At 43.0% G+C, this 27,731-nt stretch overlaps 2 protein-coding genes across 4 annotated transcripts in view; both read left to right on the top strand.

The window, feature by feature from the left end:
- Positions 1–1,556: 1,556 nt before the first annotated feature.
- tmem51b (transmembrane protein 51b) lies at positions 1,557–8,760 on the top strand. Of its 3 annotated transcripts, none has more exons than XM_044022931.1 (3): positions 1,557–1,813; positions 6,942–7,368; positions 8,066–8,760. In XM_044022931.1, the coding sequence occupies exons 2-3, from the start codon at positions 6,956–6,958 to the stop codon at positions 8,517–8,519; spliced, it is 867 nt and encodes a 288-aa protein (XP_043878866.1). In that variant the 5' UTR covers positions 1,557–1,813; positions 6,942–6,955; the 3' UTR covers positions 8,520–8,760. The 3 variants fall into 3 exon arrangements, with proteins under 3 accessions (XP_043878866.1, XP_043878867.1, XP_043878865.1); XM_044022932.1 differs by lacking the exon at positions 1,557–1,813 and adding an exon at positions 2,579–3,536; XM_044022930.1 differs by lacking the exon at positions 1,557–1,813 and having other exon boundaries at positions 6,484–7,368.
- A 2,027-nt stretch (positions 8,761–10,787) lies between these two features.
- The window catches only part of skib (v-ski avian sarcoma viral oncogene homolog b), a 28,913-nt gene continuing 11,969 nt past the window's right edge, over positions 10,788–27,731 (top strand). Inside the window, exon 1 of the mRNA XM_044023713.1 lies at positions 10,788–12,085. Within this exon, the coding sequence (XP_043879648.1) occupies positions 11,114–12,085 (972 nt within the window). The 5' untranslated portion in view covers positions 10,788–11,113. The remainder of the gene's footprint in view (positions 12,086–27,731) is intronic.

Genomic DNA, 27,731 nt, shown 5'->3' with positions numbered 1-27,731 from the left:
GTGATTTTGGACGACATACTATACGATGACTTTTTTGAGTGATTTTGGATGACATACTATACTATGACTTTTTTATCAAATTTTGGATGACATACTATACTATGACTTTTTTGTCAAATTTTGGACCACACTAAACTGTGACATTTTGGTGTGATTTTGGACGACATACTAAACTATGACATTTTGGTGGCTTTTTGGACAACATTCTAAAGTATGACATTTTTGTCACATTTAGGTCAACATACTAAACTATGACATTTTGGTGACTTTTTAGACAAAATACTAAATTATGACATTTTGGTGACTTTTTGGTCGACATACTAAACATTAACATTTTTGTGACTTTTTGGACGACATACTAAACGATGACTTTGTGGTGTTATTTTGGACGACATACTAAATTATGACTTTCTGGTGTGATTTTGGATGACATGCCTAACTATGATATTTTGCTGTGTTTTTGGATGAGGCAATCATTGACGGCAGACAAAATTCTTGTGCAACATACATAAACATATGCTTGTCATGTGCCTGTGTGTCTGTCACAAATTCTAACAAGGCAATCAGAGATGGCCGACTTCATCCCATTCACGCAACAAACCCCTGTCAGCCTATATGTATAACAAACTCTGTGACGCAAAAACATTTTTCTAAATTATAACACATTCTGTTGCTCATATTGCAAGTAAGAGTGGAAGCACACACACATACAGACAAACAGAGCCTCCAAAAACAATATTTCACTCCCACTCCGTGGGGTGAAATGATAATCACAGAATTTGACAGACATGCAAACAACAAAGATGGTGGTGTTTATTCAGTTCAGGCTCATCTGAATGTTACACACTGGACCTTTAAATGTTTTAATCACTATGAGGATTTGTGTGATTGTTTTGTTCTGGTAGATTCTCCTGTCTTCACGTAATATTGACGGAACTGTTATTAGTTTATTAGTATATTAGAATATTTTGCACAGGCACCTCAGGACTCGTAAAAACAGACCTGAAAAAAATCTCACGAAAACAGACCCCGGAAAAAAAAACTCCTACAAACAGACCCAGAAAAAAATCTCAACAGATCTTGAAAAAAAATATATAGTAAAAACAGCCCCGAAAAAGGAACAAAACCCAAATTTGTTTTTCGCAAAAACAGACCAGCACATTTTTTTTGTTTTTACAAAAAAATCTTGTAAAAACAGAATCCAATTTTCCTTTTTTTAACGTAAAAACAGAGCCAAAAGAAATGTGGTAAAACAGACCTGAAAAAAATCTTGTTAAAACAGACACAAATTTTTTTTTCTGTAAAAACAGACCCGAAAAAAAATCTCATAAAAACAGACCCCAAAATAAAAATCTTGTAAAGACAGAGCCTTTTAAAAAAATATTTTTATGCTTGTATACATAAACATATGTGAAATTCAGCATGAATTTTCCAGGTCTTATTAAATGTTATCTTATTTTATTCTAATAAATCAGTTTGAGCTGTGTCCTGGCAGCACTGACATGACGTCATGGACATGGGCGGCGCTAGGACCCAGTGGAATCCTGATCCACAGATAGACTTTTACAACCAGGAGTGAGAAGCTGTCGTCACTGCTGGAGTTTGGACAAAGTTCTGTCAACTATAGTTATCCGTGGCGGTAAACAGTGAGGAAATAAATATACACTTTCGCTTTAAAAGAAGCGAAAACCCACTCAGGTGTGTTCAGTTCCTCTCTCGCTGTTGTCTGTGGTCTTCCTGAAAACACCTGCGCGCCTCAGGTAACTCACCTATGAAGAAGGGGGAAGTCTCTGGAGAGTGACCGGTGAACAAGGTAAGGAAGGCCCTTTTTCTTTCAGATCACCTTCATTACGTCTGACAACGACAGCTAATTAACAGTGTAAAGGTGCAGCGGTGGACAGAGTGGTAATCTGTGCTCTATGAGGACAAGTTTAGTGGTAGTTATAGTAGTGTGTCGCTGCTGTGAAGGGACATGTCCTCCCTCTGAAGTCCCTTCCTACTTTACAAACAATGACAGCGCAGAGTGAAGGACATTTACTCCATGTTAACCACGTTTTCATTTACCCGCACCGTGTCACTGGTTAAGCTGGTGATGTTTGTCCCACTGTAATTTAACCACACAGACGTGACTATTAGGCCCGTGTTGTGACTCTTTGGCCGCTTGTTAGTGTTGGAAATGTACTGATGTTGAATGGGACACACCCATGCACGCTTCCCTGGAACATAAGCAAGAGCCATCAGAAATTAAATGACACATGAGATCGCCATGATGTCTGTCTGTCACTCTGGCACAAACCTTATTGTCACCTTGATACTCCAATGGCATAATCTTAAGAAATCAGACCAGTCATGACCATTATATTTGTTTTTTATAACTGTGTTATTAAAAATTTAAAAAAGGACACACACTAAATTGCTCCAGTGCATACATGATTTATATTCTGTCTGTTTGAGCAGCTGTAGAAACATTTTTAGATTAAATATTGTGCTGGCCTATACACATCTAATATATATCATAATCTACAGACTGATTAAAACATTTGTTTCTAACATATCTGCACAAATATCACACAGCTATCATTTTAAATGTGTTATTCAAATGAAAATGAGAATAATGATGTCAAAAGTATCATTCTCTCTCATATCGTGCAATAGCAATTTTATTTAATTTGCTGCTACCTCCTTGACTTCTATGCTAGCGCCCCATACAGCTATTATGTCTTTTAATGCTTTTTATTTTGCACAGTAAATATATTTTACATCCACATCTGCTGCGACATGAGAATGAAAAACTATGTTAATTTCACTACAGAAGAGGCTAAAAGCAATCACGCCCGTTATCAGCAAAAACGCCCAATATCATATACTCAATTTCTGCCAATAGATCGTACAAAATACGACAATGAACATTAAAATATTTATGGAACTACACTCAAGTTTGTCTCTCCAATCTCAATGTTGTGTCTATACACTTATACTGTATATTTTAAATAAGAAAACCATTTAATTAACATTAAAGTGGTATAAAATGGTCAAATGAAAGTATAGCATTGAAAATGTATGCACTAGTTCTTAATACAGAAATGTGTTAAGAACAGTTGTACATAAAATAAACAATGCTGATGACGAAATAGAGGCGATAAAAAGGTCGACCTGAAATGATAATACACACGTGAGTCTCGCGCTGCATTGCAAGTCAGTCGTTGACAGTATGCACTTGTTTTCCTTGGGTCTTTGTAAGTGAAGAATGGTTAAGAAAAACACCAAATGACGACATCACTTGTCAGTCATTCATACATTTATCAATCCAGATTTATTTATAAAGGGCTTTAAAAACAACAACAGCAGAAACAAAGTGCTGTACATCAGAGATAAATAAAACAAATACAATATAAAAACACAAGAGCTAATAGAAGAACAAACCATAAGAGTAATAATAATATATCAGTCATATAAATGTATTAAATCGCATTTTTGCAGTGGATGAACTCATCTGTTGGAGACGATCCCAAGCAAATCGACTGCAATCACTTAAGGTAATAACTAACAAAAGCATTGTCTTTTGACTCATAGCTGTGCACCAGGTTTTGTGGGGTTTTTTTTAAAAATAACTGAACAATATGTCAGTGAAGGGAATCTTTGAATACCAATCCAACACCGCTGCTTTCTTTTTTGAATATTCAAGTACTCGCAGACTCTCTGTGCTGTTCTCCTATCATCAGATAAGCACAGACAGATGCACCAATTCCATGCACAACATCTGACCCAAGGCAATTTCTCCACCTCTGAAACCTCTGTTGATGTTGATACACGTTTTATTTTTACATTTCACTTTACTGGAACACATCCAGGAAATATTAAATATTAAAACAGCTTCGACAGGTTTACGGTGTCAAGTATTTAGTGCGACTGACCCTTACACTTCGACCCCTAGGACGACCCTGGCTCTCTTAAAACTGGAGTGGAACCCTAATTAATGTTATATTTAAATGTAAATGTGTTTGTCCTACTATTTCACAGATATCTGCTGTGAAATATGTTGTATGAGTTAAATTCAGTGACATATTGCTAATATATAAGACCAACGTTCAGTCACTTCATTCCAATCCAAATGCCGATGATCACAGAATTTGACGTGAAGACATAAAAACAATAGAATTTTGCACAGTGCTGTGGACAAAGTACTGTATGTACAAACTCAAGGCTCATTTATCAAACTTAAAAACCTCAAAAAAAGTGACCTCTTCACGCTTCAACATAAAAGCAAAGGCTTTTGAATATCTGAAGCTGACTGTCAAAGGACAGTGATTCCAAATGATCGCCTTTCACAGCGCTGTTCCGTGAGAAGTTCTGCGAAATATTCCAAATTGCTGAGCCTCGTTGTTTTTAACGCGCTCATTTAAAAAAAAAAAAAAAGCTGAATTAGCTGAAAAGTTAAATATCAGCACGAAGAGACAGAATCACCTGCTTCCTTATCACAAGGGAAGTGCATCACCGATGCCTGCGTATCAATAACATCGTCTACTGAAGCAGAACTTGGCCTCGCAGCCTCATTGAGTCAGGCATAATTATGCAGCATTCAGGAGCGCTGTAGTAGCATCTTCCCCTCGCTGCCCATCCCTTCATTTGTACGTTTAGAACAAAAGCAGACAGTAAATTGCAGGGCGTGGAGGGTTGGGCTAATTAACTGGAATGTATGTGCACTGCTAACATGCTTAGTTGAAACAGTTTATTTTTTAAATCTTGTTGAATGATTGAAGCCTTTTTGGACAGAGCAGCAGGTAATGGTTAACTATACGGATGCTTGAGATGAGAAGTATTTCCTCACTTTATTACATGGCTTTATAAACGTATTGTTTATGAAGGACTGTGTGATACATCGACACCAGTCACAGTAGGCACACTGACATTTAAATGGCTCAATAGACTGTAATAAAGAGCTGTAATTGATTCTGCTAATCAGTCATTTTACACAGTGATGTGAATATTGATTCTGTGTGCACACATTGCTGTTTGTCTTATCGTGCTATCAGACAAATGGTATCATTGGCAGATTCCTTTGTGTCTCCCCGTCAGGCCCATGATTTCTTTCTGCTACTTTAAGATATTAGTTATCTTCTTCGATATAAAGTTCCGTCTGTGATTCTGCTCACTTCTGTTTTCCTACATGAACTGAAGAGCACACAGTGTTAGTTTCATTTTGTTTCAGGTGTTGATGCCAACTGCTACCAAAATGAGAGATTACACCCCCAATTAAACCCCAATTTATGTGCTTCAGAATATGGTCTGATATTATGGACATACGTTGAAATTTGCCCTTTATTTTTTCTACAGTATATAGCTGGGGTGTCAAACTCTTTTTAGTTCTGGGGTCACATACAGCAACATTTGATCAAAAGTGGGTCAGACCTGTAAAATAACAGCATAATTATCTTTAGATAACAAGAACTCTTCTTTACAAAACATATTATGTTATAACATGAAGTTTCTTGAGAAAATAAAGTGGAATTTTAACAGTACTGTGCCTACGTTTACCATTTAAACATAGTTGTTAGTTGTAAAGTTGGCATTATTTAGCTTTGATTGTTTGATTATCACTTTATGAAGCATTTCAACAGATAAGCAACTGTTTTCTAATCAGTTTTGCGAAACCACAGGTTAGTTGGTGATGACTAAATCCTGTTCCTCTTTAAATGTCAGATGTTTACATACCAAGTTCACCACTGGTTGCTGGTTTGAGTCCCCATCAGGTCAAAGGCTGGGGTTCCCCTGAGTAAAGGTTCACAGTTTCTCATTGCTCATTCTAACTGGCTCATTGTTGTGGCCACAAGGGGGCCACATCCAGTGTGCTCCTTGTGCCGGTCACATGTCCGGATAAATGGGAGGGTTGCATCAAAAAAAACTCTGCCAAATCGAATATGTGGATCATCTGCTGTGGCGACCCCTAGAGAGGGAGAAGCTGAAAGACAAGAAAAATAATATTTGAGCACTGGCTTAAATTGTTCACTTTGAGTGTGTTGTGATGCAGAACATGCAGAACATGCTTTGCTCTGGATAACAAAGAAATCATTCATTAAAAGTGAATCATTTTGGTTTGTGGACAAAACAAGACATTTGAGAACATCATCATTTCCAGGTTTGACGGACACCGATCAACATTTTTTAAGATTTTCTGCTAATTTATGGACCAAGCGATTAATCGAGAAAATAATCGATGGATTAATCAGTGGCAGCTCCAATCCTGTGCACTCTTCAGGACACACACAAACACACAAACACACACGCGTGTTAGGCCTCGTCTTCTTCATCTCTTTGGACTCTGATGAGATTAATTCTCAGGTATTGAATTTTATATCGAATGACAACACAATGTTGATATGTGATACCACAAAAGTATTGTAGGTAAGTTCAATACCCAGCCCTATCAATGACACACAGTTAAAAAAAAAAATATATATATATATACTTAAATATGTATGTATATATATCTATATATCTATGTGTACATCTGTGTGTGTGTTCCCTGTCAAGTCGTATGTTTACATGATTTGTCTTTGCGCTTCTAAATACCATCCTCATCCTCATCGTTACCATGTTTCTGTTCATAGCTGGAGTGAGTCATTCCAGTATTCTCAGTATGCATTTGTCATGTTAGGACATGTGTGGACCAACCACTGCACTTTTTTTTCTCATAACCTGTTTTCTCACCATACTATTGCACTGCTACTGTCTAACTCCTGCTAAAAAAGCAACCTCAAATGAGCATTAACAGTGATTTTTTTTCTTACTCTGTTACCCTTATACCTGATAGTTGGCACCAAAATGACTCATTTCACACTTTAGTTGAATGATGAGGTTCTCACAGCAGTCCCGTTAGAATCTCTTTGGAGTTCTTTATCTCTGGTATCCTGTCACTGTTTTGATGCTCATCTGGGTTGCAGTTTGTCCTACAGGGATGTGCTCGAGTCGAGGAATATGTGGCGGCAACAACGACGGAGAGAACAGGTCCTCCAGGACACAGGGCACCAGTTCAGGCGCCCACTACGCCCTGTGTGCCCTGGGAGTCGGACTGATTGCCCTGGGTGTTGTCATGATTGTGTGGACGGTGATACCAATGGACGGAGAGGCCCCGAGTGGGTCCACCACTCTGTCAGGCAACTCCACAGACCCTGAGAATGGAGACGAGGAAGAATCGGATCACACAAAGTCTTCGTCGGTGGCTATGGTGCTGGTTGGAGTTGGCGCAGCCATGCTGCTCTTGTCCATTTGCCTCGGAGTGAGGAACAAGAGGAGAGCACGCAACAGAAGAGACGAGCCTGCGGCATTAAACACCCCCTTCATGGAGCATGTGGCTGGGCAGCAGGAAGAGTGAGTGATTTACACTTTCACTTTTGTTCCATTATTTTATTTAGCCTTTTATACTAAATTGGAAATAAGCTACATAAATGTATTGTTTTTTTGTGGGTGGGGTTCAACTCTTCAAAATAGTCAGACTAGAAAATTGTCCCAGATTAGTTCACACAAGGCTTATTAAACCTACTTTATAAGCCAAACAGTGCTTACACTCTTACACTGTCCATGGAAGTGAACTCTACTTCTCAAAAAACCTTGATGTTCAGCACTTTGATGGGATAAATGCCCCATGCCACCTTTTTTGGCCATGTGGGGCCACCGTATTCACAAACACGTCCTCAGTCAGGTCTGATAGTATTGCTTGACAGAGCCCATTTTAGGCGACTAAGGACGCAAGAAACCAATAGCGTTCCATCATTTGTGTTCACAAAATAGAGGCTGAATAATAACAACAACAGTTACACACTGCAGCTTTAAACCCCATGTATGGACTCTCGCTGAGACGGACAGGATAAATGTGCAGCAACACACAGAAACAGCAATGATCACTGTTTGATCACAATGAAAATGTGTGCCATATTGTGTGAGATGAAAGATGGCATCATCTCATAAATAATACCTTTGTAGAAAACAACAAAAAAGAATAGTTTATCTGTCTGTCTGGATCAGATCCCATGCTGGAGGTCACCTCTTTGTTTACATTGTTTTCCAGACCTGTGGATCCAACCTCATACAACGTGCCGAGCTACGACGAGGTCGTCAGTAGCGGCAACTACCCCGTCCGTCAGAGCAACCTCCGCCAGAGCACCTCCCAGCTGCCGTCTTACGAGGACATCATAGAAGCTGTGGAAAATGAGGGAAGGGAGCCCACAAACAATCCCACTGAGGACACCCCCCTGAACGAGGCCACGGCAGCTCCCCCGCAGCCTGCTGCCGGGGCCCAGGCCGACCCCCCTGGCCTCACACCAAACCCCAGCTTGCCCACTCGCAGCGCCAGCCGGGCCAGCCGCTTACTGCGCCCCCTGCGGGTGAGGAGGATCAAGTCGGACAAATTGCACCTGAAAGACTTCCGTCTCCAAATCCGCAGCCCCACACAGAATCCAGTCACCATTGAACCCATCACCCCGCCGCCAGGCTATGAAAACAAGATGCCGGAATTACAATAGGAAGTCTGCGTCATCTCTCCTCTAAACGTCTGGTGAATATTTCTTTTGTTAAATGGACGGATGACTTAACCAGTGAATAACATTTTTAAACTCCATTTTCAAGGTTGGAATTTAAGGTACTGTAACTGTTGTAAAACATTGGACACCCTTTCTGTTTTATTTACTAGTCAGTTGTATTATTTTTTTCCTCCTTACCTGTAATTATTGTTGTATTTTGGAATCTATCTCTTGTGATTGGGGGGGGGGGCTGAAGTTATTCAGTGGTATAGTGTCGCCTTTTTTGTGATTTCTATGTGAAGAAAATGCACCAAGGCCAAAAAATATTGTGATTTAACAGTTTGTGTTGTTTAATGTCTTGTCTAAAACAGGCTCAAATGACATATCAATTTTAATAATAGTTAATTAAAAGTTTGAATATTTTTTATTTTCGTATATAGGTTTTTGTTTCAAAATGTCAGTGAAAGATCTTTAACTGTAAAGTTATTATATCTGATTGGTTTTATATATATATGTATATATATATATGTGTATATCAAGGACAAATAGATCTGCTGTACACAAATGAAACAATTTAATTCAAACACTCAAAACACAGACATGTTACTGCTGCATTTTCTGATGAGTGCTGTTAAGCTCAAGAGAAGTGTATTTATTTTGGAAAGAGATCAATATTGTCTTTGTACTTTCAGTTAATAAAATCTGACTGTTTCATTTGATTTGGTCTTCTTCTTTTTGGAACTGAATAATTCCCTATTTGACTCGATGCCTTTTCATCATGTTTTTACATTTGCATTAGTTGATTCTTAATGACTCCTAGTGGTCAAATACGGTAAAAGACTAAAGTGAGCCTGAACAGAGCTGGTTCCCAAGATTAAGTAAAAACAGGAAAAAAGAAAATTTGATAACTATTGCCTATATATGGATGTAAGGAGTTGTTTTAAATAATAAATATATAGTTATTTAGACGGGCATCTTATAATAAAACCTCCTCTGGTGGTTTACTCATTTCACTAAGTTTTAAATCAGTTGATTGAATTAAAAATGAGATAAAAATGTGGAATAATTAAAGATTATGTTTTACTCCTGAATGAAAAGAGAATAACAAACACTTGAGGCTATAACTAGAGAAGCATTTTACAAATCTGAGGCAAAACATTAAACATTTAATAGCAGTGATGTCTTGTGTCTCAAAAGTGTGCTGCACAGTGCATCATTGATATGATATGGAATGATATAGATCACAATATATAGTTATTGAATGAATGCCCTTAGAAGCCAGCTCAATAGATATTTTTAAAAGAAGACTTAAAACTTATCTTTTTACTCAACTAGCTCCTCTTTATTCCACCCTGTGTTGTGTTTTAATTGCATTTTTTTTTAGTTTATTTTAAAATTTAAAAAGGGGTTTTTAACCTCTTGACTCAAGCCTTTTCCTATTTTATTCCACCCTGTGTTGTATTTTATGGATTGTGTTTTATTTCAAGGTTAAAACAGGGTTTTTGACTTTTTTGACTTTTCCTTTTGATTTATTTAATTTTTATTTTCCTTTTATTGTGAAGTACCTTTGTGCTGCAATCCTTGTATGAAAGGTGCTATTCAAATAAAGTTTATTATTTTTATAATATGTCTGTGAAGGTTCTCTGTCATCCAGATCATAGTCATCATCTTCACTTCTTATCTGTTGGTGACTGGACTTTGTTAAATTTAAAGGCGTTTCACTCCAGAATGTCCAGTCCCCAACAGATAACAGCTGGATATGGCATAATAATATATGTATAAAATATACAGATATATACATGTATAACATATATAGAGTCAGTTACATGTTTGCATTAAATGTGCTAGATATGAAATAGATTATATTATTCTTTTTAATGTAAAGTCTTGATTTGTAAAGACACTTAAAATCCTACTGTGCTCATTCGTCTCCATTACAATGTACTCATTCAAATCAACCGTTCTGCTAAAGGAACATAAAAACAATGCTGTCTAAGCATTTAATGTAGTTTATTTGTGTATTCCCAGCACCAAATAGACTTTCCTAATCTCCACCCTCGCATCAGTTGAAATGGATTTTTTTTTCTCCCTGCTTTTTCTTTTTCTTTTTTCTATTCTTTTCTCTTTCTTTTTTTTTTCTATGTGCAGCTGCCATGAAGCAGAGGGAGGAACAGCTGGCTGAGGGAAGAGCCGGCCCGGGGAGTCAGTCACATTCCTGGCTGGGATTCAATGACTGAACCAGACACAAACAAACAGGGAGGGCGAGAGAGAGAGAGAGAGAGAGAGAGAGAGAGTCACACATTGAGTGAGACAGGGGAGACAGACTGAGTGTAGACTACGCCAGACTGAGCAGACGAAGCATTTTTCAGGCTCACATTTTGGAGTGCGTAAAACCACAGGAGTGCGTAGAAACACAGGAACCCGTGATTGTGCGTTGGATAATAAGGATTTTTCAATCTCGTCGGAGTTGTCGACTTTAATTCCGCGTGTTTATAGAAACTACCTCTATGAATTCAGCAACCTTCAGTTTTCTGAATGGACGCGCTGGGAAGCTTCTCCGGTGACATGGAAATGCGTGTTGCTGACCGTGTGGCCGGATGCTGAGGACGCCTGACGCCGATAAGTCAGATCCATCTTTCATTTTGAGTTTTGGACTCTCACTTCCCAGCGGCTACAACATGGAGGGTACGAGCTTTCAGCCCCATCCCGGACTTCAACAAACTCTGAAGCAATTTCACCTCAGCTCCATGCGCTCTCTGGGTGGACCGGCGGCGTTCTCCGCTCGGTGGCACCAGGACTCGCTCTTCGGTAAAGATGGAAAGTCCGCGGAGATGGTGCTCTCGCTGCCGCCGCAGACACCTCCGGTGATGTCTGGGCCACTTTTCATCCCGTCCGACCGCTCCACGGAGAGGTGCGAGACGGTGTTGGAGCGAGAGCCCATCTCCTGTTTCGTGGTCGGCGGCGAGAAGCGACTCTGCCTGCCGCAGATCCTCAACAGCGTCCTGAGAGATTTCTCCCTCCAGCAGATCAACTCCGTGTGCGACGACCTGCACATCTACTGCTCCAGGTGCACGGCGGACCAGCTGGAGATCCTCAAAGTGGTCGGGATCCTGCCCTTCTCGGCTCCGTCCTGCGGGCTGATCACGCAGACGGATGCTGAGCGCCTCTGCAACGCGCTCATCTACGGCGGTACGTATCCCCCTCACTGCAACAAGGAGTTCGGCTCCTTGGAGTTTGAGCGAAGCGAGAAAAGCTTCAAAGTCTACCACGAATGTTTCGGCCGCTGTAAAGGCTTGTTCGTCCCGGAACTGTACACCGGCCCGAGTGCAGCCTGCGTCCAGTGCATGGACTGCAGGCTCATGTTCCCACCTCACAAGTTCGTGGTGCACAGTCACAAGAGACTCGAGAACCGGACAGTCCACTGGGGTTTCGATTCCGCCAACTGGCGGGCCTATGTGCTCTTAGACCCGGACTACAGCGCGGAGGAGAAGAGTCTTGTGGAGCAGCTGCTGAAAGAGTTAAAAGGAAAATATGATGTGACGGGCAAGCTGTCCAGTAAATCCTGCAGAGTAAGTCTGTTCAACTTTTCTTTTTTTGTGTGAATACATTTGAGTATTTGAATGCTACTGTTATTGTTGAATATTGCATTAGCCTCAGGCCTTCAACAACAACTGCATTAATTATCCTTCATTTCCAGAAGCCTTCCCTCTCATTAGGTCCTGTGTCTGCTCTGATTGATTGCTCATAGCCAAGTGTCTCCAGTCTTATTAGGACCCCCCATACACACACATAACCAAACAGTTCTAATGCAAATCACATGTCATATCATCTCTTCCTGCTGTGGAATATGAGCCACACTAGCATCACATAATGTGGGACAGTAAAGCCTTCAACCATCACCCAACACTCCTGAGCACCCATACTATCCTCTTAAACTCCCCCCCACCTGACCCCCAGGGTTGGCCAAGGGCATCTGCATTATGATAAATGAAGTCGTGATGATAAATTTTAATAGGTTAGAGGGGGTACGGGAGGCCATTATGGTGCCATGAGGTGGGGAAGGTGAATGAATGAGATTTGAGATATGGAAATGTGTTGGATATAAGATATGCGTTGGTCTCCCAGCCTCCTCTCATGCATGGGTCAGAGATGTTTAGTATGGACAAAGGGGATGGGATACGAGGTGGCTGTTTCTCCGTCACGGAGCAGCTGCTGTGTGGGACTCAGCTAATGACTGGACATCTCTGTGTGCATCACCATGGTGCTGCTCCATCATGAACAGGCGCCAGGAGATGTCGTCTCACAGGGAAGCTGCAAAAACGTCCCCGAGCAGCGTTGACATCTCAAATTTGGCAGGGTTCTGGACAGTCAGAAGAGATGAAGTTGAATTTCCTTCAATTATCAATACAACAATGGTTCAGTGGGGAACTACAACTTAAACGTGCCTGAACACACCATCAGTGATATGCACCTGGAGACACAGCATATCATTTGTGCCGTATAGAATTTCTAAAGCACTGTTAAATGGTTTCTTCAGCCTTTTTCATGATAATTATTGTACATATATATCTATATATATATCTATATATATAGATATATATATATATCTATATATATATTTAAATCAACTGATTTGAAAACTTTTCAATTGTGATAATGTCTTATCGCCCCAGCCTTATCGCAGCTTCAGTGATTTTCTACTTTAGTTAAGAAATGTTTGGGTTAAGCTTGTGAATGCGAAATTCCAACGCTGATTTATATCACGTTTCCTCACCGACTTCCTGACAAAATCAGTGTACAGGCTAAAAATAACTGTCTTTAGGCCTGCACCTGTATATTTCTTCACCATTCACCATATATATGTATATACTGTATATTCTCTAAACAGTTTCAGTGTGTGTGTGTGTGTGTGATATATACATGGCCTGAGCATCATTGAGAGAGTGTATATAGGGGATGGAGAGGGGGGGCAGTTGCGTGTTTGCTGTGGTTCACTGTCAGTTGTGTCCCAGTTAGCAGACATGCCTGCTCCTCTGGGAGCAGCACACCAGCGCTCCCCCCGCCCCCCCCACATACATCAGCCTGACAGCCTGAAAGGCCGAACTGGGGCTTGTAGACTGCGCTTGGCTCAGCTTACCCATGAAACAAAAACTCAACGTTATCAGTCTGCCTCAGCCTCCCTCTGATGTCAGAGTGTTTTATTAATAAGTGCAAGCCTCGAAGGTTATCTCCTCTGCCTGTATCATCTGTCTAGACTCCCATCTGATCTACTGTACCTCGTGGCTGTTGCGCAAGCAGCACAACCCCCAATAACTAATCTGAAGATATTTGTTGATGTCACATACTGTATATTTATTTTTTTTCAAAGGAGGTTTTTCTGGAGATATATAAATGCTAGTATCTATTATTTATTCTACGTATTGAGTTGTTATTGCTAAATTGTGAACATAGGGCAGGAGTTTTTTCTTTTTTTTTTCTTAAACTGCAACCTCCTCACAAAATCAGGAGTTGGATCAGAGGCCTTTGTTTCTGTTCTGCCTGAAATCCAGCATTTGGTCATTTAGGCCTTTGCCTAATGTGCAGATGAGGGCAGACTCTTTCATTCAGAAGATGCAGGGTGTGTGAGCCAGGCCTTGACATGTGTTGTCAAAGGGCCATAACCCCTGACCTCTCCCCAAAGACACTGACCCTGCCTTCCCCCATTCTTTTCACACCATCCAATCAAATGCTCCAGTGTCCAGTCCACTGGCCAGATGGCTGTCTGATAAAGGAGAGAGGGATATGCAGTGGACAGATAACAAACCCTCACAATTGCAGCTTGATTTCCAAAATAAAAAAAAGTCATTTTCAGTGTTTGTTACAGTAGAAACTGTGAAAATCAAAAAAAATTGACTGCATTGCGTGTTTAGCCACCTTGTGTGTAATAATTCAAATGTTAACTCTGGGATTAGCCTGAAAATCTTCATAAAAGACGATTGAAGTTGCAAACATTTGGCGATTTGGAGAGCAGAAAGGGTCTCTGGAGGACTGTGTGGGCCCTCCTTAATGGAATGGATATTAAAGCCATTCATCTGAGGCCAATTTAAGCTATTTCTCATCCCTTTGTTCTCCCCACTCAATGAAATATCACCTCACACCTGGAGCAAACTAATCAATGGTGTGTCAAAGGGTGGACGGTTGTGTGTTTTTTGGTTAATCGTAGTGAAAAATGTCTGTACTTGTCTACAGTGTGTAGTAGCTGTGTGTCAACATGTACGTGTAGGTGTCGTGGCTGACTATATGAGCGTGTTTGCGTGTAAACAGGCGAGTGTAATGACTGGATCAGCTGTGCAAGCCAGATTAAAGTGAGCTCACTGCCAGCTCATTTCCATTCCCATCTGTCTGTTGACCTCTGCGAAGCCATGAAAGCTGACTTGGTGCATCTTTTAGGTTCTTGATGGCGGGCCTGTCTGCCCGCTGATGACCCAGCCGGCTAAGACCCAACCAACCCACATCCCTCAGATTAATACTCAGACATACTCGCTCACGTAATTCTCTCACATCCGATTCAGCAAAGTCATGTATTTGGCATATCACTGGGCATTCAGTGGGAAACATCTGACTGGACAGACTTCTGTGGCCAAAGCAGGGGACGGTGTGTCAGGGGTGTCAGAAGCTCCCAGGGGTTGTGGCCTTCATTCTGGCCGAGGTGACCCGAGAGTGTCAGCTGGGGTCCTCTCATGGGCGATGTGTACTAAAGACCTGCCGCCTCCTTTGTTTGAGGTCCAGCCTTTCAGAGGCTGTGAAGTGCAGTCACTCCTCTTTGTTCCTGCCGTGTTTCTTTAGGCGCTTGTGTGGATAGGTCTGTTAACCTCCAGCCTCTCCCAGGGTGGGAAATCCACGCTTATGAATTTGCCATGTCATTGTTTCCTGGCTGTGTGGCTCAAAGACATTCAGAAGCCCGAAGTGGTGTCTGCATGTCTGATGAAGGCTGGGCTGGATAATAAGTCAATATTATTGTTTATTGTTGCTTTTCTTTCATGGTTTCAGCAGATTCACCGAGTGGTGGTTTCGCAAATTTCTGTTTTGTGTAACATTTCTGTTTTAAAGTATATAAAAATGTCGAGAATAAGACTTACATTAGATAAAAATGTTTTTCAACACTGTTTAAATCTATAAAAATCCCTATTTCTACTCAAGGTGATGGAGGTAATTTAATTGTAATGGTGAAGACTTCAATTCCCATCATTCCACGTTGTTTGTCTTTTGTTATTGTTTTTATTGAGAGACACCTATAGGCAGAAATTACATACAGTGTTTTAGCAATTTGATGCTATGAACTATATTTAATTGTATATTTAAATCTATGTACACTGTTTTGTGATATAATATCAGAAAATGTTATGGTTAATATGAGGATAATACTTGGACATGTACCCTATAGGCTGAGCCTCAAATTGTTCCAATTGCAACTGTTTAAACATGTATACATACATATATATATATATACATGTATATATATGTATATATACACATATATATGTATATATACATATATATATTAAATGTATTATTTAGTGTATAAGGTTGTGTAGAGGCATTCCTTATTAGTTTTACTTTAATATATTCAAAAGATAAGAATAAGCTATTTTGTTTATTTATGCAGTCCTTAAACTCAACTGCTTTATAAAAACTAAAGAACAGCGTATATTGAAAATTTAAATAAAAACAATACTAATAGTACAGTAAACACAAAATGAAAGTATTTTTTTAAAGTGGTTCTTCAAAAGCAATTGTAAAGACGTTTGTTTTATTATTTAAATTATGGTGGCGAGAAGAGATTTTTATAGCAAATACTAATTCCTGTTTTCATTTGGTCTCATGTGAAGAAGACGGGATGTTTTTGCTCTGTTCCTCTCTCAGGCTCAACAACACAGCACAGTGCTAATGTGTGAAAGATGTCTTGTATAAGTTGTGGAGTGAGGGAGGAGGATGATTAGTGTTGATCAGCAATGATGAGATGAGGGGAAGATGAGATCCTGGCTGTGACTGCAGTCAGTCAGTCAGTCAGTCAGTCGCTTCGTTAGCGACAGAGCAGATGCCCGTATTGGGTTAGTGTTATTCCACCATCATCATCAATTCCTCCCCGATCACCTCCTGATTCCCAGCTCTGTGATTAAGAGTCAGGTCCATCTGGTGCAGAGACAGGAAATCCTGGAGTCTGCATCTGCTGCTGGCTGAGCTACTAATCTGCTGTAGTCGGGGTGGGGGGGATAATCCTACATAACTCCTGGAATGCAGAGAACATAGTGCACATCAAAACTGTCATCTTCTCTGGACAGCATCTTCAGAACGCAGATACGCTGAACATCCAGCCAGGAACTCTCTCCTATTCTGGCGCACTTAAGGCATATTCACAATTTATAACCAGTCCCAGTGGAATTTTGTAATTAGAGCATGAATTAGATATACTGCAGAGAGCATGTTACATGGAGAAACCAGCAGAGCAATTGCACAAACCAAATCAAGTGCTTTTCTGATGGGACTTCGGAGGCCAAACACACGCACAGAATTGCAATATGTATCCCGGTAAAAATGTCTCCCTGTCTCTTGTTAATGAAGCTGCAGCTCCAAGCTGTGTTAGACCAACATTGGAGATGTGCTAATGGAGCTCCAGCCAGAGCAGAAGTAGGCCCTGCTGGTGCCATATGACAAATCGGCATGCTGCTCTCGCCTACAGTCCACCCACCGACCGCCTCCAAAGCTATCGGGAGGATTAGCTCACGCAGCCAAACCAAACACACCGCTCAGTATTCAGACAGCATTTGGTCCAAATGTTGTTCCGTAACTCCCGTTATGATTTGACGGTCGAGCAGATCATAATCCGACCTGCCGTTGGTTTACTGGCAACTGGTGTGGCGCCAAATCTCTGCACAGCGCTGCCGGTGGGTGTGGAGAATTGAGAATGAATGTTTCACGACTCCCTTGCTCTTTGGGATATGCCTCATTTATTTTAGCGTTAAGATGGTTTAGATTAACTTTAAATTCTCTGCCGAGTTCAGACGATGGTGAAACATAGGAGGCAGACAGGCTTGTGAATCAGTCTGGTGATTAACAAAAAAAAAAACCCTGTCAGATCTGGAGACAGTTCTGTTTTGTGCATGCTCGTCCGTGTGGGCAGGTGTGCGCCTCAACATTTGGAGGCCTCTGTGTGAGCACACGCTCTCTCAGTCAGAGTCTGCTCCTTGTGCTTGTGATTGGAGGTTGGCTGTGGTTGCTAAGCAGACCTGCTCTTCCTGTGCTAAATAAGAACTTCATGCTCTCTGGCTGGTGGGCTCAAAGAAAAGCGCCAGAACACACACATGCACACACTTGCACACCGTACAGTGCATAGACTTCTCACAGAGCTGAGACCTGAGACCTCACACCCCCACCCTCCAAACACTGCCCATCCTCTTTCATTCTGACCTCCACGCTGTGGAGTCTCTCTTCCTCCTCCTCCTCCTCCTCCTGCTGTTTTTCCTTTCTCCAACTCATCCTCATCCACTCTGCATCACACTCACTTCTCCCACAGTTCAGCCCTGTAAAAAGCTCCCCTCTCCATCACTGAGACCTTCTTGTCTGACACCTCCTCTGCGCCACCACCATCACTCACCTCCTCCATTTGACACCACCTCAACCCTGTACAACACACACACACACACACACACAGACAGACACAGGCTCTCTTCCTCTGCTTTACTAAGTGAAGCATTTCCCCCCCACACTGCATTATACTTAGATCTCCACCTCCACTGTAGTAAGCACATGCTATATCAGTCTGTATTCAAGCTGGCCTACATAAGCTGCACATGTATCACTGTATTTTCCAGGAGTGAGGTCTGCTTGTAGGTAGGTAGACTCTGCCTCAGGATGACCTAATAAAATATACCTCTTTCTTCTGCCTCGTTTCAAGAGCCTTGTAAAGGAAGAAATGAGACCGGAGCCACATTTTCTCCATTACACTCCTTTATTGTAGTGTAATCTAGAGCCACGAACTAACGGGTGTAAACATGTACAGTATGTCTTAGCTATTTATTTCTCTTAAGGGTCAGACCGAAAGTGTCGCGGAGCGGAGCCGTCGTTCAGCCTCGGTGAAAGGCGGCGAGCCCCCGTGTGCGCTTCAGAGCAACTCGACATGCTTTCTTGCAGAGATGGAGCAATGCAGCATTGTCAGCAGGCACCATATCAAATGAATTCAGCACAGCTGTCCTAGCAGACTGTGTTGCAGCGAGGTGGGGGTGGGGGGGCAAACTTATTTATTCAGTATTACAGTCACCCCCGGCTCTGTCACGGTCACTCTTTGCCAAAGTGCCACTGGTCGGGTAGACTTTTCTACCTTTCTGTCTGACCATGTTAGCATTGTTAGCACTGCGCCTCATTGAAAAACCTCAGCGAATGCATCTCGCCAAGGTGTTAGCCACTTGCGGCGCCCGGCTCTTTCCATCAGCTCTCTGCATGGATGCAGCAGGGTCTACATTCACAAAGACAGGCATACAGATGGGTCACATGCTGAGGCGATTTCCCTTGCTCGCCCCGCCGCGCCCCTTTCTGCAGGTGTCTCAATAGTTGCGGGGGTGACCGCGCCACTGTTCTGTGCCGTCCAGCAGGGCCACCTGCTTCCCTGCACTTGTGGCATTGACAAGCATCTGGCTTTATTTCCAGCTCGCCGATGAGTGCAGACACAGACAGCCATGGCCTGAAATAGAGCAGGGCCACACTTTGTCCTGTAATGAGTGGACTATAATAAGCCTTGTGTCTTAAGCAGTATAGGGCTGGTGTCAGGAGAAGAGCGCACACACACACACACACATCATCTAGAAAAAAAAAAGCTGCTTTTCAGATTATCACCAAAAACAAAGTAATCACCTCTCCTTTTGGCACCGACCGTGCTTAATCTGCAGCACAGGAGTGTGTGTTTTAGTGCAACATCATGTGACCTTTGATGAGCTGATGAAGCCCTTTACTTGAAAGAGGCTTAGAAAGGAGACACTGGCTTTAACTGGGCACACATAAACAAACACTGGCGCGTCGACTCACCTGCGATGTCACGCCAGTTGTTTTGAAAGAAGATTGTCTGGTCAAGGCATCTGCCGCATATGAAGTACACGAATTAGCCCAGAGGGAATAACAGTGCATTGTTGGCGCACTCATCTTCACAAATATGCCAGTCTCTACAGGTCCACATTAAATTCAACCCTTTCAGCTGCTGAACTGTACGGACTGCTTTTATAATGAGTCACTCCAAAGAGATTAGTCGCTCCATCATCAACGTCGCTCCCTAATTTCTCTACCTTTTGTTGCGGTGCAAGCTGTGCTAAATGGGATAAAGGGGCTTGGATGGACACAGTGGGAGGAAGTGGCTTTTGTGCTGCGAGCAGGTGCAGTAGAAGGACAGTGGGTTTTTAACGAATGCATGTTTGTGCAGATGCGTTGGCTACATGCTCTGCATGTGTATGTATGCAGGTCTGACCAGGACACGAGGGTTTGTGCTCCCCGAGTGCCACTGAGATACACCAGGAACCTCTGGAGCTTGACTTGAACCCTCAATCACCGGGCTCCTCAGGGGTTTGCAGTAAATTCTTCAGGCGAATGGTTTTCTCTCCCCTTCCTCCTCCTCTTCATTCTCTCTCCTTCTGCTCACATCTGGTGAACAGCACTAGCACCCCTGTCATCTTTTACTGCGTTGAGGTCATTTCCACCCTATCGGTAAAGTGGAAACACATGATGTGCAGGGTTCGGCCTTAATGGGGTGGGGCTGGCATGGACCGGCACTGACACAGACTTTACATCCAAGAGCTGCCAAAAACAGCCTTTCTGTGGAATGCAGAGTTAAAGACATTTGGGGTGAATATTTTATTATAATGGGTTTTTTTATTCTATGACGTTTGATTCTAGATGTTTCTATGTGACAAGATGAATGCAGAGAGGAGGAGGAGTGTCTCACATGAGAAACTGCAAAAAAATAACAAAGAAAAAAAGACCAAGCATAGTTTGGACTTGCAAAAATATTAACCGTATAATCAATACCAACTCTGGAAAACATGCTGCTCTGTTTAGAGTTGTTCTTTGTCTGTTCCAAGTTTGATTTATGCTTTAGAATTCTTCCCCTCACATGCCTTTTCCTTCCTAATCATATTTTTGATTCCTACTGGGAAGCTGGAAAGTCGGGCACAGGCTCTGGCAGATGCTCTGAATGAAGGGTGTGTCCTCCACTTTAATTGGGATTCTCCTTCAGCAATAATGTGGATTTCCTCAATTCTGAGCCTCGACTGTGCCGCTGTTTTTCAAGCACTTCACACCACGGCTTGCAGCGTTTTGTCATTGTCAGGAATCTGCGCTTTGTGACAACTCAGCTCTGCCATCTGACACATTCTGCTCGACTTTCTGACAGCGCATGATAAGTATCGCCTCCGCGCGGAGGATTTCCTCGCACACGTTGACTTCTTTCTGAGGTGACCGTTTCTTTCACGTTGCACTTTCTCTCTCTCTGTAATGTAAAGAAACCACAGTTATGCTCGCAAAAGACCTTAAGCGCTAAGAACCTTTCACCACACTTAGATAGATAACGCGCTGCCGGAGTCTCTCAATTGAATAAACAGCTTCTAATGGAGGTTTTACTGCTTTTACTTGCTGTATGGATCTCAGTGTGTCTCCAAGCAAATTCCAGCCACACTGTGGTTACCATTTTGTGGTAGACAGAGCTGCAGTGTAAAAAAGGGCTGGCCTGCAGTCAACCAGTTACTGCTGTCTGTGGTACAGACTACAGGCAGAGTGGTTGCTCGCAGCAGCAGCAGCAGCAGCAGCAGCGGCATGGATTCGTACGTGTGCTGTCCAACAGGACTCCATCTATGGCTGCTGCGGCACTGGTTATAGAGGGCACACGCTCCTGTGCTGCATGCCTCTGTCCTCATTACCTCTGCAGCAGCTTAGCTCCCTGCCTTTGTTCTCTCTCTTGGCTTGAAACTGGAGAATATGGAGAGAAGTGCTGAGGCTGCAGTTAGCTCAGCTGCCCACAACTTCTACTGCATAGGAGAAAATAGAGCAGGCAACCCCCAAAGCCCTCTTGTCTACATATTTCCACAAAGCCAACACTGAGAGGGATGCTCTAGTTTAATTCATCACCCTGACTTGAACGTAGGCTGCTCTGCCGAGTGCTTCTTGCGTTGTGTTGAAAGATAAGATGCGCTTTTATTGCCTCCATCGGGGAGATTAAAATGGTCACTTTGTCTGGATGAAATATTTAACCCTGTAGTGTGTCTGTGTGACGGCCTGCTGACCAAATGCCGTCATGGCCAATCTGTTGTGTGAAAGGTCCCAATAGACGTTGCTCAGAGGCGTTAAACAGCAGCCGTGCAGAGTGGCTGCAGGAACAGTAAACTTTTATCACACTAATAACCCACAGTCACAGCTACTCTAATGGCTTAGGTAGCCATGTCAGAGGTTGCCTGGAGGTCAGGTTGAATTGCAGCACATAAACTAGTAGAACAAATAAAGGAGAAGAAAATAAAGGAGGGGCATGTGATGTGAGCGAAGGGGGAAGAACGTTGTTATTGGAAGAGCAGATAATTACTTAAATTCATTTGCAGTAAAAAAGAAAAAAAGAAAAAAGGGAGCCATTGATTGGGCTGCTCTGGTATAAGTAGGCAATCTGTGGCCTTTTAACCCCGTTTCCCACCCAACTCTGCACAAACCTTGGACTCAGCCACAGCGTGCCGTCCAAGGGCACAACTCCCACACAAGTGACAAGTGAGTGAAAAAGATTTCATCCACCACTCGGTGAAAACATCGGTCAGAGCGGCAGAAGTGTGTGAGAGGCGATTTGTTCATGAAAGAGTCCAAATCTGAACTCGTTTCTCCTCTCCCGTCTGGCTGAGGACGGATGGGTCTTGAGAGTGTTTGCTTTAGGTGAAGTCAACGCTGCAACAGAATGTTGTGAACCACGGGCCAGACTGTGGTTCTGCGGTTCAGCGTCGACCTGAATGCAGACAGCTCTGTTTGTTTTGCTTTTCCGTTTCTCAGGGAGAAGTTCAGGCACTGCCAAAAAAAAGTCCTGCACTCACACCCAAGGCACGCAAATAAAAACCCCTTCACACAGAAGAGGGAAGAAGAAGAAAAAAAAAATGATACCTGGGTGTAGTCGCTACATCTGGACTTCAGCGCCGCCCCAAAAGCAGAGGTGCACGTCTGCTGCCGTCTCTGCCGTCCCATGCTCTTGTCTTGTAAAAGGGCTCTTTGGGAGATGAGATGGCATCTGATTGTTTCAGTGGCAGGATGTTTGTGTGTTTTGTTCCAAGCCTTTTCATAAATAGCAGTTTTTTATGTTGCTGAGGTCAACTGGTTTTACTAGACCAGAGAGGCAAGTCCAGAGGCAAGGAGGCCTCCCCACCATCTGGCAGCCATAAAAGGGGGAGCAGGAGGTTTTTAGTGGGGGTTTATGGGATGGCAGGGTGAGACACTGAGGGGAAGAGAGACAGGGTGGATGGTGGACTCTGGTTGCCCTCGAGCTGCAAAGCTTCCTCTGCAGTCTGAATGACAGGTCAGAAGTTCATTGCCTCTTTTTTTTCACCCTGCATCTGCCCTGGAAGGTGAAGGAGGTGACAGTCAGTTCAGAGGTCGAGGGCAAAGGAGAGAACATCACCGTGAAGCTGTTGTCACTGCCATGGAAATAAAAAAAATATATATATAAGGGCTTTCCATTGATTTAATGGGATTGGTGTGTTTTATTTTTTATTTACATTTGTCGTAAAAGACTGTAGCCCAGCGAGTGTGCGTCCTCTTGTCGCTGCATTGCCGACAGCTTGTTGTGCTGTGCTGAAGATCAGACCTGAGTCCTGCAGATGGTGCAGAATTATGTGGCTGCATATAAACACTGGTGATTCAATGGCTTGGTGTTGCTTGGGTATGTGTCACTCTCTCACAGCACCCTCTACATGACTACACCACAGAGTAATGAACAGTAGTCTGCACGACTACTCTCTCTCTCTGAAACAGCCTTATTCATTCAGGGTGGGGATAACAACACCGTTAAGCCATTAAAAAGCTGGGGTTTGAGTCCAGTGAGATTGTCACAGAGATTTCAGGGATGAAGACACTCCTGAGAATCTCAGATATGTTCTGCTGGAAGAGGTTTTTCCTCTGTTTTTAAGAGCCTGAGCCGGAGCTCTCTGGCCCATCTGAGGCTGGATGCTCAGCCTTATAGGTTTTCCAGAATGGGGTTATCATTGCAGAGGACTGGGGCTGCTTTGCTGACTTTGGCACTGATACCTCCTACAGAGATTTCATCTTTTGTTATTCTGCAGCTGAGCAGCGTTAACCCTTCAGCCACTCCAGATGCAACGTTCCAACGTAGCCCCAGTGAAAATGTCGCGTCTCGGTTGACGTCTGCAACGTGAGCCTTTATATATAGAGACATATAAAGAAAAAGTAACGGCGAAATTGGTCTATTTGTCGTGTGAATTGATCTTATTGGCCTTGTTCTGTTGCCAGTTTGACGCTGGGTTTTCAGACCCTCTGTTGCTGCACATAGTTTGTCTATGAAGAGGAGAAAAGTGCTGACAGCTGAAGATTGAGAGCATGTTTGGCAGGCACGCCCATGTAGGTTTCTATGTCACTCAACTCTATTAAATTTTTAATCATTTCCTTGCTGTGGTATTGAGCTCAACATGGTCTGCTGAACTCATAAAGCAGGAGCAGTGGAAACTGTAAGGTGGAAGTTTTAACACCGTGACTTGTCTTCTCTCTAGTTATCAAAGAAAAATCAAGCCCTCAAATGATCAAATAAACAAATCCTAGTTTCAGACTAGTTTCCAAAAAAAAAATTAAAAAATTATCATGATAATGCTATTAAATATGCAGTGCTTAAATTAGCATGGACGTGGATGGCACTTGACAAAGTTGGAAGAAAGCATCAAAGGCACCTTCAAAAGGCTGCCACAGTGAAAGACCCCGGCCTCTGAGAGCCTCTCCACATATACTTCAGCCTGTTTATTCACTCATTTTATTAACGTCATGTCAGCAAATGCAGGTGTTGAGAAAAGGAGGTAAAATAAAGCGCCGGGGCCCTCGATCGAGGGGCTGGAAATGAAGGACTCTGCTCTCGCTTTAGTGGTTCCGCTCACTGCAGTGATTCAGGGGGTAAAAATGTGGCCTGTGTCTCTTTAAGAGTGCTGGCCTGTCTGCAGAATGCATCAGTCCTGTGGAGCAGACACAGGCCAGCAGGAGGAGGAGGAGGAGGAGGGAGGAGGGGAGGGGGGGGTGAAGGGAGGAGCGTGGGCCTGTGTGGAGGGAGGAACAAAGACTGGAGGGAACAGCCGCAGTCTGGGCTTCCAGCCTCCTGGCTAGACTGCTGAAAGTTATTATTGAGTTCCTGTGTAGGGCCTCCCCTCCCTGTGGCATACTCCTCAGCGCTCGCTACGAGGTAGACGAGGAGTGCGGGAGAGAAGTTGGCAGCCTCCCATGCTCCTTTGCAGTGACCTTATATGCAACAAATAAAGTATAATTTTGTTTGATTCCAGTGTTTTTGCAGGGGTGAAGCCTCCGAAAGCCTTGTAAGACGGACAGAAACCACACATGCTCACAGCCGCACAGCTGCTCGGCAGCAGCTGAATCTGTGGCCGAGCTCGCTGCCGTCTTAAGTTACAGTGCAGCAGACATGTCCTGTTTTCTTAGGAATGGCCTTAACTAGTCAAGACAAGAAGGTTGATGGTTCACCAGTGAGGAAGCGGTGAACTAAATCCTCTCCTTGGCGCGCTAAGTGATGTGAACGATTCAAGGACAGGTGGTGGGAGGATGACGAGGCGACGACTCCTCCGTGCAACTTTGGGTTTACAGTAAATGGCGGCCGTGAATGAATGAGTTTTAGTCTCTCTGCCCGCTTTCTTGAGCAGCACTGAATGACTGGAGTTTATTTTCCTGTCCTGTAATTGTATTCAATTATTTCATCCAAACATTTATGCTCAATTGCATTGTTTTTTCTTTACTGTATGACGTTTCATTGTTGAACACATTCTGCCGCCTTCTCAGGCCTGTGTCTGCCTGCAACACTAATCCCCGGCCACCCTTACTCTTTAGTGTCTGCGTCCTGCGCCCACTGTATTTGTCCTGGACCTGCTGTCCCTCAGGTAATCAGCGCCCAGCTGCTGCCTCTCTCCTATAGTTATGGTTCTCTTGCTTGCAAAAAGCCCCAAACCCACATGCAGCGCCCGAGGCTCATCAGGCGGGCCTACGAGGCCGGTTTCCCTGCACATATCTTCCGTATCGTGTCACCTACAGTATGCCTTCGCCCACAGTCGGCGTGATAATTCTGCCTCTCTTTTAAAGCTTTAATGGGAAGCGTTTTGCAGGAAAGCTGGGCGAGGTGGTGGTGGGGGGGGGGTTGGGGGGAACCCTGGCGCTGAAATGGGTATTTTGTGGAGTTCTGTTTGTTGAGTCAGAGCTTAGTTGGGCTCCAGTGTTATGTGGTTGCCATGGAGGAAAACACAGGCTCTTGTGCAATAAAATCATCCAGGAAAAGACATTTCCAAGAAAATTTCTCAGAGTCAAGAAACAGACGGCAAATTGCAGAATTCATGAGGTGCTGTGGTCCAGCCCCCCCACCCACCCACCCTCTCTCTGCTCTCCATTTTAGAGTGCTCGTATTCATTTTATGGAAGCTGTGAGGCTCGGGCCCTCTCACCTAATTACTTCTGTAAGCAGATATGTTTTCCTAACAGAGGAGGGAAACAAAACCAGTGTTTAAGGATGGAATGTGTGATCTTAGGAACGGATGTTGTGGGTGTTTTTATCCCCTATTTCCCTCACAGACAATTCCTCGAACAAGTGGAAACAAGTGAATTGCCATTTGATCTCTGTCAAATATTACTGTATACACATACTTTTGCTGTGAGGCCCCCGCACGTTTGTGTCGGACTGTCACTCTGCCAGAGAGAGTAGAACATATTTTGGTGGGGAGGGGGAAACAACTCCCAGTGTAGTTTTGAAAATGTGTTGACAGTTAATTGGTTAAACACTTTACAAAACCAACGGATTCTCTCTTTCTCTCTCTCTCTCTCTCACCGTTACAATTGACGTCTGAATTCACCCGTCAGCACCTTTCAAACAGCGTTCTGGTGTCGTGCTTCGCATGTGAGAGAAAGATGAAATGAGGAAGTGAATTTGTGAAGTTCAAAGTTACTTCTTTCAGCGTCAGGAGTCTACGGCGTTTTGAATGTAACAGCATTCCTTTTTTGAATGGTCACAGAAAACACTGGGGCTTTCTAACCTGATGACCATGCAGGGCACTGTTTCAACAGAATCACAGGGGTGTCTATAAATTTCAGCAGGATTTATCACCTCGGTTCAACCAATCAGCTCCCGAGCAGTTTCACAGGACTTTACTGTGTTGGTGAAATGACAGCACATGGGACCCTGAGTGAGCACTGACCCTAACTTCACCTCGCCCTCTCACAGCTTTTATGGCCTCCTCCCCTAAATTCCCTTCTGCTCCCAGTCCCATCACCTCACACCTCTTAACCTCTGGTATTCATCCCATTTTCATCTTTCCAAATAAACCTGCCACCTGCCCTCCTCTCCTCTCCTCTCCTCTCCTCTCCTCTCCTCTAAGGGCATGTGGTCATGTGGGCTCAGCTTACCATGAAGGCATGGTGGCACAAGCCACGGCTCAGCTGACCAGTGAGCTGCTTTACCATTTCAGCAACCCGCCTTGGTTACAAGAACGTCATCCCTTTGTGGATGAGAGACTGTGCTGATTATGATCATTTCCCGGATTATATTATAATATAAGGCATTAAGTCTGCTGAAATGTATTAGACTCAGTTCATGTAAACCCTTTGACACGTTTTAACCATAAAAATGTCCTGTAAGTCAGTGCTTTTGCCCATTTTTCCAGAATAACTTTCAATATCTGGCAGTTATTTACAATTGAATGCATGTTAAAATAACCCAAACACAAACACCAGATTAAATGGGAAATTTGAACGGTATAAAACATATTTAAAACATATTTTAAACGTTTTTGTCTCACTGTGCAAAGAGTGAAGTGACCGTAATTATGGTAATTGCAAACATGTCACCTGCGATGCACTCGGTGTTAAAGGGTTAATAGAAACTGAGAGAACGGGAGTGAAACTATGGTAATGGTCACACGGTGTATCAAAATGTGCAACCTTTGTGATTTGCAAATTGCTGATTTTGATT

Source organism: Solea senegalensis, linkage group LG4, assembly GCF_019176455.1.
Source record: "Solea senegalensis isolate Sse05_10M linkage group LG4, IFAPA_SoseM_1, whole genome shotgun sequence".
NCBI lineage: Eukaryota > Metazoa > Chordata > Actinopteri > Pleuronectiformes > Soleidae > Solea > Solea senegalensis.
This window is presented reverse-complemented; position numbering and strand designations above follow the sequence as displayed.